Here is a 20,080-nt window from a genome sequence, read left to right as displayed (position 1 = left end):
GAAGTGGCCTGCACTACTGCACTCTAACCACTGTGCCACCTCCGCTCGTAGTGTGTGTGTGTGTGTGTGTGTGTGTGTGTGTACATACATACATACATACATACATACATACATACATACATACATACATACACCAATGTTTGCATTTTTAAAATTTGCAATTCATGCTAAATTCCACAACTGGAAAAAAATGTGATCCAATGTAAAGGAAGAGGTGAGCTTGGTAGCTTCACTTCAAGCATCTCTGATTGAGTCTGGTTGAGTCTAATGTCTATTGAGATTCTCAGTCATCCAGGTTGTCCCAAATATTCTTTTTAAAAGGCAACTGAACTTTCTTTGTTTTTGCTAGATATTATTGAACAAGAAGCGAAGATATTTCGCTTCTTGTTCAAGAAGCTTCTTCAGTTCTGATTGAATGGTGGATCCTTCCCTTCTCCGCCATTCAATCAGAAATGAAGAAGCTTCTTGGAATGAGAAGTGAAACATCTTCAAGCAAAAACAAAGAACACCCAGTTGTTTTCTGACAAAGCACTTTTGGGATTGTGTCTAATACAAACTGACATCCTTAGTCGCCCTGGTGGACTCCATCCACACCCCCATTTAGGACCTGAGAAGATGAAGTCCAACATCTGAAATATTAAACCTTCCTTTTGAGTCCTCAAACCCGGGCATGTTTCAGTGTTTGGAATGCAGGGTTTTTGGCGAACGGGAGGAAAATGGGGAGGGAAAATTTTCCTGCCTGTCATCTATTCCTCAAGCTCAGCACAGACTGAGGGAAGGATGGCAGTGTTCTGACCTAGGCTTCCTGAGAAAGCATAAATCACAATCTTAGTCCCAAAAACCCTCTTTTATTTATATGGCTGTGGATTATGGTCATTCACAGCCTGCAATGCTTTCCCAACAGTCTATGAAGAGTCAGACATATGTCTGCTCGAGTTGACACAGTCTCTCGGGGTAATGCTGATAAGCACCCACCTTTATCTCCCTTGAAATGCTGCCAGAAACCTAATTGCCAATTAGTTTTGCAAGACCAAACTTAGCACAGAGTCAAACAGAACTTCTCAGAGCTTGAACCAACCAGAAGAAGCGGAAGGTAACAGTGTTCTGTGAGCCTTCGGCGTTTAGTCATGCCAGCCACGTGACCACAGAGACATCTTCGGACAGCACTGGCTCTTCAGCTTTGAAACGGAGATGAGTACTGCCCCCTAGAGTCGGGAACAATTAGCACATATGTTTGAGGGGAACTTTTACCTTTAAGGGGGGGGAATGTTAGATTTGGGGATTGTGGCTTGTGGTTTCTCAGTTCTGCTTCTGCAATACTGTAATGCACCTGAGTTCTAGTGTACTATACCTTTCTCAATAAATGGAATTAAGGATTACTTAGGAGTTCGCAAAGAGATGAGCACTGTCCCCTAGAGTCAGGAATGACTAGCACATATGTGCGAGGGGAACCTTTACCTTAGGCACGCACGCGCGCGCGCGCACACACACACACACACACACACACACACACACACACACACAGGCTCTCTTGTCATTCTTCGAGCAGCTTGGAGTTGTTTACAGGTGACCACTTTGGGAAAGAAGAAGCTCTTTAGCTTAGTAGCTTACCTAGCCCTGGAAGATGCTCTTATTTCTCAGCGCCTCCTTGAGCCTTAATAATCAGATACAATTTAATTAAAAAGCAGCCTCCAATGGCTGAGAAGCTGCATCTCATCTTCAATTCCGGTGGGTCCCCGGGAGACCATCATTTTCATGGCGACAGCAGCTTGAGGAGAGGCGCGATCCCCTTCCTTCCTCGTTCTCCACCCCGCCTCTCCCCAGTGCAACTGAGTTTAATTTGCTCCATTTATGTGTTCTCTTAGTGCCTTCCTTGGAGACCTATAAAGAAAACAAATGTATTAATTGTTTAGCTTCTATGTATTTATTTAGCAAATTCGTCAGGGTAAAGTGAATGCCAGTCATTCTGCCTCTCCTCTATCCTTCTCCTTGTCTTTGATTTATAGTTTCCAAGCCATTGTGTGCCTTGCAGTGGAAGACAAATGGTGCAAAAAATCCAGGAGTTTAGCAAGATGGGCTAGGCCAGATGTGCAAATACAGATACGGGCTGGTTTTTAAACCTTGCTATCTAAGCTAGCAGGATGTCTACATTGACTGAAAGGTCAGACACCAGCTTAGCACACAGTAGCTCTGGATGAGGGATATTTCTGTGGTTTTTCTTTGGAGAAGGGGGAGTAGGAAGGAGGGGATTGGGGTTTTTTTTTGTTCTCCTTATCAGTAATAACAACAATTTTCCCTCTTATCAGTACCAGCACCAATTTCTAGCATTAAATTCAGTATTTGGCTGGGTTTTAGAATAAAGCAGAAAACAATCATGAATAATTAAACCTGATTCAGGACAAGAATGATAAAAAAATAAAGAAAAATATTTTTTCCCCTGGACTGCCCCAGCTGTGTAGTAGAATCAGGACTCATTTTTCTATTTAAGAGGAAGTGAAATTGGATGGTGAATGCTTTATTTTGCCCCCTTGGGGACTACAGAGAGAAGGCATGTGAGAAAAGGAAAGCAAGCTGAATGTCCCATGATCTTACTTCAATCATGTTGTCTGTCTGTCTGTCTGTCTGTCTGTCTGTCTGTCTTTCTTTCCTTCCTTCCTTCCTTCTCTCTTTCTTTCCTTTTTTCTTTCCTTCTCTCACTTTCCTTTCTTTCTCTCTTTCTCTCTCTCTCTTTCTCTCTCTCTCTTTCCTTCTCTCTCTCTCCTTCCTTCCTTATTTCTCTCTTTCTCTCTTTCTCTCTCTTTCTCTCTTTCTCTCTCTTTCTCTCTCTTGCTTTCTTTTCTTTCTTTTCTGTGGCATTCTACATTTTGCCTTTAGTGGCCATATTCTGACAACAGAAGGGCTCCTTACCTTAATAGTCATTTTGCCCTCATATCTGAAGGTCAACTTTCTGCTGGAATAGCTTCCTCACATAGATTTCCTTTCCGCTATTGCTAATTCATTCTCTCTCCCTCTTTCACTTTCTTTCTCATGTTCTTTGGAAAATATTAGCCACCCGCATCCCCTCCTCCTTCCTCCATCTGTTCCTCCATAATTTAAATGGACGTCCTTTACTACAGGCCTGTCCAATAACTTCAGATAGATCATCAAGTCTCATCAAGAAACAGATTGTTGTAAATGACTTGTCTGCCCAAGGTGGACAGAAGGAAAGGCTGTCTGGCTGAGATTCCCGTTTGAGACTGGGGGGCTGCAATGGCTAGAAATGTGGAGTGTAAATGGCAGATTACACCTTCAACTGTGAAGGGTGTATCTGTGTCTGAGAATGTGGGTGGGTAGGGCTTAGGATATCAGTGCAAATTATTACTAGTGGTTTTTGGAATCTGCCAGAGCTCTTCCTAATGTTGGAAACACAATTTAGAAGCCCCAGTAGGTATAGGCATGAGCACAAAGAAAAAGCCCACGTAGAAATCTCATTTCCTATAAATCTCTCATGGAACGTGTCCATTCCTATCTGGCAGTTTGGTCTAGCAGGAATTGTACTCTGGATCTGGGGGCACAGGGGCCTAGCAGTTAAGACATAGGGCTTGTTGACTGGAAGGTAGGCAGTTCGAGACCCAAGCACCACATGACAGGGTGAGCGCCTGTTCTTGCCCCAGCTCCTGCCAACCTAGCAATTCAAAAGCATGAAATGCAAGTAGATAAATAGGCACAACTTTGATAGGTAGGTCACAGCAGTCTGTGTGCCTCAGTATGTAGTCATGCCAGCCACATGACCAGAGGTGGCATTCAGCAGGTTCTGACCAGTTCTGGAGAACTGGTAGTGGAAATTTTGAGTAGTTTGGAGAACCATTGAATACCACCTCTGACTGGCCCCACCCCAATCTATTCTCTGCCTCCTGAGTCCCAGCTGATTGGGAGAAATGGAGATTTTGCAATAACCTTCTGCTGGAGTGTGGTGGGAATGGAGATTTTACAGTATCCTTCCCCTGCCATGCCCACCAAGCCACGCCCACAGAACCAGACCAGTAGTAAAGAAAATTGAATCCCACCACTGCACATGACCATGGAAACATCTTCAGACAACACTGGATACCTTGGCTAGGAAACAGATGAGAACTGCCCTCTAGAGTCAGACATGACTGGTGTGAGAGTGAGCTTGCATTGATGATACAAGCATTCTCACAATCCGATGGACCACTTCATGAATCTCTAATTCCTAGGCTGCTTTGGCAATGAGACACACACACACTGCAGACTGGGTGAAAATGGTGGTTTCTGGTTAAACCAGAACACTTTTTATTAGGAAAGTTCAAAGAAAGCTAGTCAGCAGTTTAATACAAACAAAGGATCTCACAGTATGTTACAAATCACTTCTTGATTACACATTCTGGCAGAAAGGCAGGGAGGAGGGACAAAAGGTACTCTTTGATAAGGGAGGTAGGAAGTATGGAATTGTATACAGAGAGCTACATTAGGCATATGGGAATGACTGATTTGTTACACGAGACGGCAAAAGGATGCAAGGCTAATTCTGTGTGTTTATATCTCAGATAATAGAGGCCTCTCATTTCTGTGTGTATCTGTGTATTGCTATTCACATAGACACTCAAAATGAATTCGGTTTCCTTATCTAAAAGCTTTCCCAGGACTGTTTTCTCCATATGGCTTTTGGCAAATGTTCACTGGGATCAATTGATCCAGATAGATATTCTATCCTATCCTATTGATCCCAGCTAATTTCACCCAGCCAATTATGGGGTAGTTTCCCACAGACTGGGCAGAGAGAACCTTCACTTTTTACTTTTATATTCTGGATTTATGTAGGTTATGAATCAAAATATGAAGTATGTGGATGGCACAGCAGTGGTGGGTCTTATCCGGGATGATAATGAAGATGCCTATAAGGAAGAGGTGAAGGATCTGGTAGACTGATGCAATGAAAGTAACCTGGTTTTAAATGTTGATAAAACAAAGGAGATCATTGTAGATTCTAGAAAGAGACGGTATAGTCATACTCCACTCAGTATCAAGGATGCAGCTGTAGAGGTGGTCAACAGAATTAAGTATCTGGGGGTGCAGATAACAGATAATCTGAATTGGTCTCTCCACATGTCATCCTTGGTGAAGTGTGCAAACCAGCATCTGCCTTTCCTGCATCAGATGAGGAAAGCACATCCTCCTTCTTCTGTTCTAGCCACTTTTTACAGAGCATTTTAACAAGCTGCATCGCTGTTTGGTTTATGATAGCAGTGCCTCAGATAGAAAGTCTCTGCAAAGAGTGGTGAGGACACAGGAGAAGATTATAGGAAGCTTGCTTCCTGTTATTCAAAATACTGCTTATAAACACCATGTGCTTAGAGCTTGAAGCATTGTTAGAGAACCCACCCACCCTATGGTCTGTTTCTGTTGCTCCCCTCTGGGAGGAAGTTTCAGAGTATTTCCAGCAGGACTACCAGATTCTGTAACAGCTTTGTTCCCTATGCCGTCCGCCTAGTAAACTCACAAGATTCGCTTTTCTCACCATGTACATGTATACATCCAAACTAGACTGTGTTGTTTCTCTGTGTCATATAATATACCTTATTTTTCAGAGTATAAGACGCACCTTTTTCCTTCAAAAAAGAGGCTGAAAATCTGGGTGCGTCTTATACACTGAATACAGCAGTTTTTGCCTCCCAAACCCTCTCCCCTTCACCAAAATAGCCATGCATAATTTGTAGGAAGCTTTTAGAGAGCTCCTGGGGGCTGGGGAGGGCAGAAATGAGCACAAAACAGCTCATCTTTTGCTCAATTTCACCCCCAGCCCCCAGGAACCCTCTATAATCTTCCTAAATGCTATTCATACCCTTTTTTAAATGAAAAATGGGCCATTTGTTGCTCATTTTTGCCCACCCCACCCCAGAGTACTCTTCAAACCCCCTAAAGGCTATTCATGCCTTTTTTGGGGGGGGGAATAGGCCCGTTTTCATGAAAAACAGGCCATTTTTGGGAGGTTTGCAGCGTGCAAAAACTTTTAAAAAAAATTTGTCTCTTCAAAACCTTGGTGTGTCTTATACTCTGGTGCGTCTTATACTCCGAAAAATACGGCATGTGGGTACATTTATTTATTTATTTAGTCATGTTTATGTAGTGTATATTAGAGGTGGTGGCCCTTTGAGAGCTGTATGCAAAAAAAATATATTAATGTATGCTGATTAGTGTACAATCAGTGACAATAAAGTTATTCTAAGTTCTAAGTTATACAGAAAGCAGCAAAATCGCTGCAATTCAAATTAGTGTTGTTTGTGGGAAAATTTGGAGACTACCCAGCAGCAGAAGTCATATTCACTGTGCGGGGTAGCCTCCAAGTTCACTCAGTGTTGTCTTAATGAAAATCCACCCCAGGAAAACTAAAAGCCACCTTGGGTATGCCCGTCATTCAAGTAGCTATCCAGCACTGTGGTGCTGAAACTTTTCTTTGTGATAGTTAGTCTCCTTGCAGGTAATCCACAACTTACAGTCATAATTGTGGCCCCAATTATCATTGTAAGCCATGTTGGTTGTTAAGTGGATCATCAAGTGACCACATCATATTCTACAACCTTTTTTATGATGGTTGTTAAGTGAATGCAGCTGTCATTATGTATGGGGCATTTTTTCCTCCAGAAATTGAAAGTTTCCAGCAAAAATATCATAATCATGCTCATGTCACCATAGGACCCTGAAAAGAGTTGAAATGTGGGGCTAGTTGCTAAGTTCCCAAAATGAGATGGTATGACTGCAGCTGTTGGAACTTTGAATCTGGGTCATAAGCAGGTTTTTGTGGAGCCAGGGTGGCGCATTGGTTAGAGTGCAGTACTTCTGCTGGCTGCCGGCTATTTGGCAGTTCAAATCTCACCAGGTTCAAGGTTGACTCAGCCTTCCATCCTTCCAAGGTGGGTAAAATGAGGACCCAGATTGTTGGGGGCCATAGGGCTGACTCTGTAAACCACTTAGAGAGGGCCACAAAGCATTGTGAAGCAGTATATAAGTCTAAATGCTATTGATAGTGTTATGTGTCATAACTTCAAATGGTCACTAAGCAACCAATCATAAGTCAAGGACTACTGTATTAGCCTTTCTCAATCCAGTACCTTTTGTTGGACTACAAAGTGCACAATACCAATAGAAGAGGGTATTTATAACTCAGGGTTGAATTGTGGAGTCCTTGCTGCTCTCCAGGCTTGGAGGTTTGCTTGCAGATGTTTTATTACCCAACCAGATTACAACTAGGTAGGTGGAGTGCACTGATGATGTTATCTAGTGAAGTAATGAAGCATCTTTAGGCAAATAGCCAAGCTTGGAGAGCACCAAAGATTCCACAAAATCCATAACTCTCAGAGAACGGAACCATTGAATGTATTGGGAGAATATTAATTGTTTTTATGACTGCAGAGTAGAGTCCTCTCCCTGGATGTCTTTGTCCCATGGCTGTTCTGTTTGCATTCTTAAAATGCTCTCTAGTTAATGCCAAAATGCATTTAGCATCACGCTAAACGTGTGACCTTTCCAATAAATTAATACCCCAAATGCCTTTTTGCCACTTACAAAATGTAAATTTGAAAAGAAAAATCCAATTTGAGCCAACCAGCAATAGTGGTGTCTGCAGTGCCGATTCTCAAATGATATACAGTACAGCGACGTCAAGCAATATTGGACAAGATAAGTTGCAGATGTGTGTGAAAATTCCAGGAACTACTTTTCTTTTGTGAACTTTCAGTCAAAACACTTGGAAGCACTTCCAAAACTTCAGGGTTGTGAGGCCACACTCCTTTGGCAAGTGGCACAGCTGGGCCTGCTCTGCACTGCCTGAAGGGCTCTTCAGTGAGGTGAAGTAATCAGCTGAGGTGGTGAGAGAGAGGCACTGAATGAAAGTGCAACTCTATCCCTCAAACAGAGGGATAGAATCAAGATCACGTGAAGTGTTGATACCACTTTATAATGTCTTGGTAAGGCCACACTTGGAATCCTGCATTCAGTTTTGGTCGCCACGATGTAGAAAAGAAGTTGAGACTCTAGAAAGAGTACAGAGAAGAACAACGAAGATGATTAGGGGACTGGAGACTAAAACATATGAAGAACGGTTGCAGGAATTGGGTATGTCTAGTTTAAGAGAAAGAAGGACTAGGGGAGACATGATAGCAGTATTCCAATATCTCAGGGGCTGCCACAAAGAAGAGGGAGTCAAACTACTCTCCAAAGCACTTGAGGGTAGAACAAGAAACAATGGGTGGAAACTAATTGAGAGAAGCAACTTAGAACTAAGAAGAATTTCCTGACAGTTAGAACAATTAATCAGTGGAATAAGTTGCCTCCAGAAGTTATGAATGTTCCAACACTGGACATTTTAAAGAAGATGTTGGATAGCCATTTGTCTGAAGTGTTGTAGGGTTTCCTGCCTAAGCAGGGGGTTGGACTAGAAGACCTTCAAACTTCCTTCCAACTTTGTTATTCTATGCTATTCTATTCTATTCTATTCAAAAATGCTGGTTGGAATGCCAACTGTAGCCACCCAGTTCAAATCTTCATAAAGTAAACTATAGAAATAGCAACAGTACTTAGACATATATACCACTTCACAGTGCTTTTACAGCCCTCTCTAAGCAGTTTACAGAGTCAGCATATTGCCCCCAACAATCTGGGTCCTCATTTGGTAAAATGGAAGCCTGAATCAACATTGTTCCGGTCAGGATCGAACTGCTGGCAGTCAGCAGAATTAGCCTGCAATACTACATTCTAACCACTGTGCCACCACGGCTCTGAGTGAATTTCTTCATGGCTTTCTTAAGAAAACAATGGAGAGGGTAGTGATAAACATAGATGCTATTCTGAGGGGAAACAGTAATTTCAAAAATAAACAGGTAGCTCTCAATTTATGACCAGCTGTTAAGTGACTGTTTAAAGTTCTGACAGACCTTCCTGGAGGTTACTTAAATCCAAATTGGAGTCATGGTCACATGACTTTAGTTGTTTGGCAACTGGACCACATTTAGGGCTATTTGCAGCATCCTGTGGTCAGATGACTGTGTTTTTTTCCCCAAAAACTGGCAGTAACTTTTGGATTTTGGCAAAATTGGCCTCATAGTGAACTATTAATTCACTTAACAACCCCAGTGGACACTTATGAGACCAGTGGTCACCTTGGGACCATGGTGGTCACTTAACAACTACACACAAAGAAATGTCGTAAAATAAAATTGATTACACGATGACTTGTTTTATGACCACAGGCACCATTACAGTCATAACTCGAGGAGTACCTATATCTCTTTGGGTTAATACCTTTGTGATTTTGATTATTATTCTCAGATGCAGGCAGGAGGCTGAAAACATTGTTCTGTCTCAGGCAGGCTGAAAATTATCTGCAAAAGAAACAGGATTTTGTTTTTCGTACATTTTGAGAGGTGACTTTGAGAGGATCTGGGGCTGCTGTCCTTGGAAAAGCTACACACACACATCCCAAGGTGTGGGACCCCCACTTTGTGATAGATTTGTTAAAATAAATAAAAAAATGTTTGTGGTTTGTCATGCTTTGGGAATTCAGCCACAGATTCTTTACTGTGAGTAATCCAAGTCATTACATGATACTAGAGTATGTGTCAGGGTTCCAAATAGCATCCAAAAGTAAATCAGAGTCCAAGGCAAAGTATTGCTCAAAGTTTCAATTTCTTAGGGGAGCCATGTTGGCACATCTGGGAAAACCGAATCTGAAGGCTTCCCGGTTTTCCCCACCCAATTGAAAGTTCACGATCTTGCCCCCACACTCACAAATCCATCACATAGTCCAATCTCCCACTGCCATGCTGGCAGTTCCACCCATCCGATTCCAATCAGGTGCAGAGGTGCAGAGATAAAGGATGACTTTGGCTTTCTAGAAAGAATTTTGTTACTTATCATCTAACTCTATACAGTCCCCCTTCCCATTTTCCCACAACAGAAAATGTATAATAGAATAATAGAAAGTGTGGCAGGCCAAAGATCCAAAAGAAAAGATGGCTTCAGGCCTGACAGTATGGCTTAATGCAGGGGGAAGGGGGCCACTGTGGATTCGACTCCCAGAATTCTTTTCTTTTTTAGTAGATTAAGTGGAATATTAATATGCCTGGTACTGTTATGCAACTAATTTAGAAATAAAGAAAATATAGTATATTGTGCATTGTAGAAAAAAAATGAAAGAAATGCTCCCGATGTCAAAACGTAAGTAGAGGATATATATTGTTTATAGTAAAACAGGCCAATAGAGAAATATAAAATGAAAATTTGGTGCAATTTTTGAAGGTGCAATTGAAGAAAGATCCAGTCAACACTTTGTTTCTATAATATGTGTAAAGTTGTATTTAAAAAAAAAGTTTGAAGAAAAACCTCCCAGAATTCTTGAGCCATGCTGGATGAGGAATTCTGGGAGTTGCAGTCCACAGGTCGTAAAGGGACCGTAGTTGCTCATCCTTGGTATATTAGCTTGGGTAGATCATATTATGTGGACACAACCCTTGGCTTTTATTTTCCCATTTCCAAAATTTACTGTCTTGTATGAATTCAGCCACTGTGTTAAGATGATGTCCAGTGGCACCACTGCCAAGAGAAAGCATAATAAAGGACTGTAATAAAGCTGCCGAGCCATAAACCATGATTAAAAGCCAAGTTGGCTGAATGTATAGCATACACTGCTCCTGAAGAGGTGGGGGGTGGGGAGTCAAAATGGTGCGTGCAGTCCAGTGGTGGGTTTCAAAAAATTTTAGAACCTCTTCTGTAGGTGTGGCCTGCTTGTGGGAGTGACTTGCCGGCCATGTGACTGAGTGGGAGTGGCTTGGCAGTCATGTAACTGAGTGGGCATAGGCAACTTGCAAAATGTGGTGAAACTCACTCAACAACGTTCTTGCTTAGCAACCAAAATGTTGACTCAGAAACTCTGGCATCTGAAGCACGCAAGTCTTAAAGCTGTCAAGTTACAAGACCCTTGTACCCCTAACCCTTTAGAAAAAAACCCCCAGGGGTGTTCAAACTTGACAGCTTTAAGAATTTAAGGTTTAGATAGGACTCTTAGATGTGGGTGGGGCGATTGGTGAGCCAGCCAATCAGTGAGCAGTGGGCAGGGCAAGCGTGGTGTGGATGGGCGGGGAGAGGGAGCTGGAACCGGCAGAGTAGATTTGTGAAGAGGTTAGAACTAGCAAGAACCCAACCCTGTTGCAGTCACAGGATGTGAACCTCACCCCCACTTTTTTATAAGGCTTCTCCATAGCAGACAAACAAGAGACAGATTTAATACTGTCACAGCCACCATCTTGATTGACAACCCCCCCCCCTCCCATGCATGACCTTACAAAGCAAGACGACGGGTGTTTTAGCCTCTTGCATGAAACCAGACCTTTGCTCATTCCTTCTATGGGGCTGTTTCTGCTTCTCATTGCTTGTGGCTGGCTATTAGTTTATCAGAAAGGAGGATATAGTGGTAGAATTCTAGATTTTACCCAGTTTAATTGTGTTATAACACCATTTTATACTTTCCTCTGTTAGAAAAATGGTAAAACGAAAAGAATTTGCACATAGAAAACTAGCATATGAAATGTAACCAATGTAGCACAATTTTCACCTTGATTTCATTCCAGGGAGATCTCTCAGTCTCTCCATCTCCGTCTACCGCCCTTTCTCCCTCTCCGTGCTTCCCTCTTTCTCTCCCTCTCCCTTTCTCCCTCCTTCTCCCTCTCTCCCTCCCTCTCTCCCTCCCTCTCTCCCTCCTCTCTCTCTCTTCCTCTCCCTTTCTCCTTCCCTCCCTCCTCTCCAACTTTCTCCTATCAGTAGTTCATGACTTATAACTTGGACCAGACTTACAACTGGGATCAGAATTTCCATTGTTCAGACTGCCGGTTGTTAAATGAGTCATGCCCAATTTTAAAACCTCTTGTGAAGCAAATCACTGCAGTTGTTAAATAACTAATATCGTCATTAAGCAAACCCAGCTTCTCTCATGATGCTTGTTAGACACCGGCTGGGAAGGTCACAAGGGGTGAGTACACAGCCCAGCAAGGCTGCAAGTATTGTCAATACATGCCAATTGCCAAGTGTCTGGATTTTGATCACATGACCAGGGGAGGCTGTGTCATTTGTAATTGTGAGGTTGTAAGTCACTTTTTTTCTGCACCGTTGTAACGTTAACAGTTGCTAAGCAAAGGAAGATAAGTCAAGGACTTTACCTGTCTATCTACATACAATATCTGTCTGTCTATCTGTCTCTCCATCTATCCCCGTGGTGGCAAACCTCTTGCACATGTGCCACAGGTGGCACGCAGAGCCCTCTCTGCCAACACACAAGCCGCAGTTCAGCTCACCGTGCATATGTGCATGTCTCCTGCTGTCCAGCTGATTTTTGGGTCTCTGCCACGCATGCATCAGGGGGGCGTGGTACAGCCCTCCACCATGGGCCATTTTTGCTCCCAGGAGGGTGCAGAGAGGCCTACTAGGCCCAAAATGGGGCACGGGGGATCACGGGTGCATGCATGGGGCAGCAGAGGGGGTCATGTGTGTATGCAAAGAGGGGAGTGCGGGGGGGGGGAGTCAAATGTGCATTGCATTGTGGGTGCACGTGTTCTGTCATACCCATGTGCACATGGTTTTGGCACGCAACAACAAAAAGGTTAGCCATCACTGATCTATCCTATCTCAAAGCCGTTTTGGAACTATCAAAAACCTGGTCATCTCACTGGGATTTCTGAAGCAAAGTGTTGCAGTTCAGATTATGCCCAATCAATTCCAGTCAAGTTCACCCATGCAGGCTTGTTTACTTTCAGCCGCAAAGGCTTGGTTCTAATTCTTCATTTATGGGGATTATTAAAGGCTAACATTGATAGTCCAAACTTGGCTCAGTCTGCTCAATAAACATTCCAGAACCAAAGTATAAGTGGGGTTTTATCTTAAGAATCCCTGATTTAAAGCAATTTCTGCAAATTCTAGTGTAAATGGAACTGACTCCCTGTGAATCAATTTGTAATTGCCCAAAGTCTTTTGCTATTTACACACTCGGTCAGACAAATTCCTAGCTCCAACAATAGATCAAAGCATATTTAAAATGCATATTTTAAGGGGAAGGAAATTAATATATATATATATATATATATATATATATATATATATATATATATATATATATATATATATATATATATATATATATATATATAATAATTGCATTTGCCTTTCCTTTTGAAAGTTTAAAGGCAGGATGAAGAGGGTTCATCACTTATTTCCACACCCACAAATGCCCCCCCGCACACACACACCCCCCAACAATCTAGCAGAGTAACTGAGTTGCAAGAAAGAGAATGGCCTGTGTCATCTTAGTAAACTCAATGGTTGATTTAAACCTGGATCTCAATGAGTCAAAGCAAACACATCTTTAAATGCTCTATAAAATGAGACATTTTAATTCAGATTGAAAGAAAACTTTAAAGCACAACATTGATGCAACTGAGCAGTTGATTGGTCCATCTGTCTGCAGGGAAGGAGATAAAATTTTGGCTAATATTTTTTGGGGAGATGGCTGAATACAATAGTAGAGAGTAGCAAAACAGGATATGGTGGCTCAGTGGCTAAGATCCTGAGCTTGTCAATCAGAAATGTTGTTAGTTTGGTGGTTCGAATCCCTAGTGCCACGTAACGGAGTGAGCTCCCGTTACTTATCCCAGCTTCTGCCAACCTAGTAGTTCGAAACCACATAAAAATGCAAGTAGAAAAATAGGAACCACCTTTAGTGGGAAGGTAACAGTGTTCCGTGCACATTTAGTCATGCTGGCCACATGACCACAAAGATATCTTTGGACAGCACTGGCTCTTTGGCTTTGAAATGGAGATGAGCACCACCTCCTAGAGTCAGGAAGGACTAGCACTTATATGTAAGGGGAACCTTTATCTTTTCCTATATCTAGCTCAGGGTTGAACTGTTGGGTTTTTGATGTTCTCTGAGGTTGACTGTTTTTCTGCAGATCAGTTGTTATCTGGCTAGGTAACATCATCACTGTATGGGAGTATAGTTCAATTGGTTGTCTCAAAGTTGCTTTTCAAAAGGCAACTGGGGTTTCTAGGGTCCCTCCCCCCCCTTGAAGACAGTTCACTGCTCATCCAAGAAGCTTCTTCAGTTCTGACTGAATGGTGGGGAATGGATGGCTGCTAATCAGAATAATTACCAGTTGACTGCTAAAGAATATAAATCCTTCCTTTTCCTATCATTCATAAACATTTCAGTTGGTTCAAAAGGCAGCAGCCCACATGGTTTTTTGCAGGCCTAGGTGTGCACATGTGTCATCTCTCCTGAGCGAGCTCCATTGGCTTCTGATTTGCTTCAGGTTCCAACTCAAGATGTTGATTGTCACATTTGAAGCCCTACTTGGCTTGCCATCATGTTATTCGAAGGATCACCTTCTCCTGATTACATCTACCTGAGCTACCAAAGCAGGGAGGCAAGGAATGCTAGAGGTCTCCTCTTCAACTGGAGGGACCCAGAAGAATGGTCTTCTCTGTGGTGGCTCCCTCCCTGTGGAATATCATCTCTGTGAAAATTAGATAGGTCTCCACTTTGACACTCTTTTGCAAAGGCTTGAAGACCTGGTTGTCAATGTTCCAACTGACGAACCCAACCAGGCAAGCACTAGTGAGACGATCCAATCTCTCAAAGCAAAATTATATTGAATACATCATTTTGGCACTGATTAGGGCAAAGCCAGATCTAGCAAACCCACATAATTAAAGTATAGAATTCTCCCTCCCTCTATTAGTTCAGGTCACATTGTCCAATTGAACCTGATTGCATTGTTATGAGAAAAAGTCTTTGGCTTTAAAAAACACCTGCTGGACTGTCCTTGGTTCTTAGACTCATCTTCTTGATGTCTGGAGCCTACATTCCATCTCCCAGAACTTTGAATCTTGACACTGGTTTTGTCAGCTGGCCTGGAGAATAGAGAGTGGAATGGAGCCCGTGAAGTGGCTAGTCTGATTGATGGTTGTCACTAGAGGGGTTACTGCTTTCTATCATTTTATATTAGATTGTTATCTTCATAAGTTGCCCAGAGTCACTGAGAGTGAGTTGGATGGCCATACAGATTTTCAGCAGTCAATCAATAGTTCCAGTCTTGTTAGGAGTATGGCTTCCTTGAATGTTGATTAGGATATTGTTTCTCTGGTGCTGTTTCATGCTTACTATATCTGTGTGTTAGCTGTTAGGGAGTGGGGTTTTTTTGTGACTTTTGGTAGAATTGTGGCCCACCAGTGGCAAGAGGAGCTGGCAGCAGAGTTGGACAGTGAGGAAGTTGGGGAGGAACATGGGCCAGTCATGGCAGCTGAGGAAAGCTCAGATGAGGGCTTTGCATTGGAGGCAGAGAGGGAGTTAGACAACAGCGAGGCAGAGAAACAGCTGGAGCCTGTTCTCAGTATGCGCATGCGCAGAGCTGTCAGAAGACAAGAACAACAAGAAAGCAGGGACAACTTAGGAGTAAAGCCACACCTTGAAGGTGATTGGCCCCTCCCATAGGAAACAAAAGAGGAGCTTTTGGGAGATAAGGTTCGTGTTGATAAATATTCCTCTGAAAGACTGTTAGCCAAGCCTTGCTGACTGTGAATGAAAGGAATTCACAGTCATGTAAATAAAAGAGGTTTTGCCATGGCCAAGACTCTCCTTCATGCTTTCTAAGGAAGCCTAGGTCAGGACAGGTAGTACCTTCTTAAAAATTGTGTGAAGATGGGTTTTAGCAATAGCAATAGCATCTTTTAGCTGACATAGCACCTCATAGCACTTTGTAGCACTCTCTGGTTGGTTTACAATGTAGAAACATTATTTGCATGTTGACCCCAACAATCTGGGCCTCATTTTACAGACCTTGGAAGAATGTAAGGTTGAGTCAACCTTAAGCCACGTCAAGATCGAACTCCAGGCTGTGGACAGAGTTTGCCTGCAAAACTGCACTTTAACCACTTTGTCCCCAGGGTTTAATTTTCATATCCATTTTTCTCTCTTGGTGTGCTTGGACATACATGTCTCTCTTTCTCCCCAGGAGATCCAGCAGCAGAGGAGTGGTCCCAATGGAGTGTCTGTTCCCTTACCTGTGGGCAGGGCACCCAGGTGCGAACACGCTCCTGTGTCTCCTCACCCTACGGGACTCTGTGTAGTGGCTTGCTGCGAGAGACTAGGACATGCAACAACACCGCCATTTGCCCAGGTAAGTGGAGAGAAAACAGAGTGGTTTTTCTTCCTTCTCCTTGCCTTCTTGCTGCTTCTCTCCTTCATGGTCTTGGGTCACTTCCCCCAAAGTTGGCCATGGTTACAGGCAGTCCTCAACTTATAACCATTCATTTAATGACCATTCAAAGTTACAGCAGCATAGAAAAAAGTGACTTATGATCTGTCTTTGCTCTTATGACTGTTTTTTTTTAATTAATAAATTTTTTCTTATTCTTTATTTTTATACATCTCATTGCCATCTTTGCTTGGCAGTCTCACTAGCAGAGTCAATGGGGGAATCTGGATTTGTTTAATGACAATGGGATTACTTAACAACCATTTTTCACACTTATGACCATTGCAGCATCCCCATGGTAATGTGATTTACATCCAGATGCTTGACAACTGGTTCATATTTATGACCGTCACAGTATTCTGGGGGTTCATGTGATCCCCTTTTGCGACCTTCTGACAAGCAAAGTCAAGGGGGAAGCCAGATTCGTTTAACAACTTTGTTACTAAACTACTGCAGTGATTCACTTAACAACTGTGACAAGAATGGCCGCAAAATGGGGGGAAACTCACTTAACCAACGTCTCACTCAGAAATATAAATTTTGGGTTCAATTGTGATCCTAAGTTGAGAACTAACTGTATTTTATAGTGTTAACAATAGCTTTCTTTCTCTCCACCCTTGGTTAGTCTCAATGTCCAATTATGAATCATTCTTTTGTTTTGAGACCTGTTCACTTTCCTGTGTGAGTGGCCTTGGTGGGTTCTTGGCTCTCACGGTCTGTCTCTGGCCCATCTGCATTCTTTCTCCCTTTCCCTCCCCACCCCACTTCTTTGGCAAGTTGAATAGCGATAAGACCTAAACATTTCAAAAGAGGTTCAGCCTTGGGCAGTGGGATTCAGGAAGAGAGAGTCTTCTCTGCCATTGCCCCTACCTTTAGCTATAGAGGTGAAGTCAAGCAGCCCCTTTCTCTTGACTTTCAGAAAGAGTGTTAAGACCTATTGATGTGGAGGATGAAGAGTGATATGCAACCTTGTGGATGGCTTATGTTTTCAGAATGTGTCTCTACCTTTTTTTAACCTCTTTACCTTTTAATATTTTAACCCTAACATTTAAAATTCTATTTTTTTTTTACTTTTACACTATAGCTTTTTTACATAAGAAGGGTGGAGTAGAACAGAAGTGGTATTCAGCAGGTTCTGACCAGTTCTGGAGAACTGATAGCAGAAATTTTGAGTTGTTTGGAGAACTGGTAAATACCACCTCTGAATGGCCCTGCCCCCATCTATTCTCTGCCTCCCGAGTCCCAGCTAATCGGGAGGGAATGGAGATTTTGCAAAATCCTTCCCCCAGGAGTGGGGAGGGAATGGAGATTTTGCAGCACTTTCCCCTGGAGTGGGGAAGGAATGGGGATTTTGCGGTATCCTTCCCCCTAGAGTGGGGAGGGAATGGAAATTTTGCAGTATCCTTCCCCTGCAGTGGGGAGGGAATGGGGATTTTGCAGTATCCTTCCCCTGCAGTGAGGAGGGAATGTGGATTTTGCAGTATCCTTCCCCTGCAATGCCCACCAAGACACGCCCACAGAACTGGTATTAAAAAAAAATGAATCCCATGGGGTAGAAATGTGATGAATGAATGAATGAATGAATGAATGAATGAATGAATGAATGAATGAATGAATGAATAAATAAATAAATAAATAAATAAATAAATAAATAAATAAGCAAGCCGTATTTGTACCATTCCCTTGAAGCAAGAGATTGTCCACAAAACCCATGTCTCTGTTCCTATTTTGATGTAACTTTGTGCTTGCTTTGGTCTAGCCCCAGAACATGCTCTTTCATAAATCACTCCTTCTGTTCGGCCTGTCCTTTCTCTCCCCCTTCCTCTGCTAGTTCAGATCTTGTTCACACATAGAAGGAAGTCAATAGGTCTGATTACAGGCCATGCCCTGTGCTTGCAATGGAGAATTAATGAAATAATAACCCCAAGGACTCTTAACGATAAGCATGTTTCTAATCTGTGCTATTTCATTAAGGGATTTTCCACCCTTCATCTTGTAAATCCAGGGCCTGCTAGGAGACAGGCAAGAATTGTTCCCCATCTCATTCTCTTTCACCTCCCATTCTCCACAACTCTTGATATTTATTGCATTTTTAACTTAAAACAAACTCTGCTCTGCTGTCTGTTTGGATAAGATGCTGGTACTCTAAATTCTGATCTTGCTTTGTCCATCTGGGCTCTGCAGCAAGTGCCAACCAATTTCTGCCTCGTGATCCCTCTGCCATGCTGAGCTTTTTTCAAAGGTTCCTTTAATGAAAGATAAATGAGAAAATTGGATTGTTCCAAAAACAAATGCCAAACTCCAGCGCCGTCTTTGTTTCCAAGAATGTTCTGAGCCACATCAGCCCCTCAGACAATGTAAATGGGGCTGGAAGGAATGAATGATTTTTTTTTATTACAGGCACTGTCCTGAACTGCAAACAAAAAGTGCATTAAAAATGAAACAAAAACAAAACAATATAAAATGTTACAACTGGCAGTGATAGTCGGTGGATAATCAAAGTCTGCCTAATTTTATACATTCAAGGAAACTAAATCATGCAGATCTAAGATCAGAATCTCCCAGGCATTTTACCTGGGAAGGAATTGCAAAGTGAATCCTTGAGTCCTTATATAGATAGTCCTTGACATATGACCACAATTGCGACCAGAATTTTCACTAGTAAGCAAAGCAGTTATTAAGTGAGACAGGCCCAATTTTACTATCAATGCTTTGCTCAAAACATTTCCCATCTATCTGGGTGTGTATGTGTGTTAAGGAAGCAACCTTCCCAGTTTTTAAAACTGAGGAGAAATTTCCTGACAGTAAGAAAAATTAATCAGTGGAACAATGGCTCCAGAAGTTGTGGGTGCTCCATCACTGGGAGTTTTTTTAAGAAGATGTTGGATAACCATTTGTCTGAAGTGGTGTAGGATTTCCTGCCCAAGGGATTGGACTAGAAGATCTCCAAGGTCCCTTCCAACTCTATTATTCTATTCTATTCTATTCTATTCTATTCTATTCTGTTCTGTTCTGTTCTGTTCTGTTCTATTCTATTCTTTTCCATTCTCTATTAAATTATCCTATTCCATTCCATTCCATTCTCTATTCAATTATCCTATCCTATCTTATCTTATCTTATCTTATCCTATCCTATCCTATCCTATCCTATCCTATCCTATCCTATCCTATTCTTTCTGGAAAATGAGTGCTTTGTGATTGACTTCAGTAGACCTTGACTTGTTCCAAGTTATAAGGGGCACTGAAAAAAGCAACTGTCACCCAGCCTTTCCATTTCACAACCATTGGAGCATCTCCATGGTTATGTGATCAAAATTCAGACACTTTGTAGCCAACATGTATTTATAATAGAATAAAATTCTTTATTGCCCAAGTGTGATTGGACACGCAGGGAATTTGTCTTTGGTCATTTAGTCATTTTTTAGTCATTTTATTGACATTTATAGGCCGCCCTTTTCCCTAAGGGGACTCAGGGCGGCTTACATTTCATAGGAGGGGGTGTGTGAGACAGGACACAAAAAAGAAAAAAAATGTGAATAAAAAAAATAACCAATAAAACACAACATTCATTCGACATTCGGGCGGGGCAAAATTAGGGACTTATCCCCAGGCCTGACGGGATAGCCAGATCTTAAGGGCTGTGCGGAAGGTCTGGACGGTGGTGAGGGTGCGAATCTCCACGGGGAGATCGTTCCAAAGCGTCGGAGCTGCAACTGAGAAGGCTCTCCTCCGCATAGTCGCCAGTCGGCACTGACTGGCGGATGGAATTCGAAGGAGGCCTACTC

General features: G+C 42.4%; 1 protein-coding gene across 1 annotated transcript in view; it reads left to right on the top strand.

Annotated features, from left to right (window-relative positions):
• ADGRB2 (adhesion G protein-coupled receptor B2) overlaps positions 1-20,080 on the top strand; it is a 256,805-nt gene that overhangs the window by 60,779 nt on the left and 175,946 nt on the right. Inside the window, 1 exon segment of the mRNA XM_032227776.1 lies at positions 16,053-16,211. Coding sequence (XP_032083667.1) covers positions 16,053-16,211 — 159 coding nt within the window.

This window comes from Thamnophis elegans, chromosome 12, assembly GCF_009769535.1.
Source record: "Thamnophis elegans isolate rThaEle1 chromosome 12, rThaEle1.pri, whole genome shotgun sequence".
NCBI lineage: Eukaryota > Metazoa > Chordata > Lepidosauria > Squamata > Colubridae > Thamnophis > Thamnophis elegans.
Note: the sequence above shows the minus strand (reverse complement) of the source record. Positions and strands in the feature narration are given on the sequence as shown.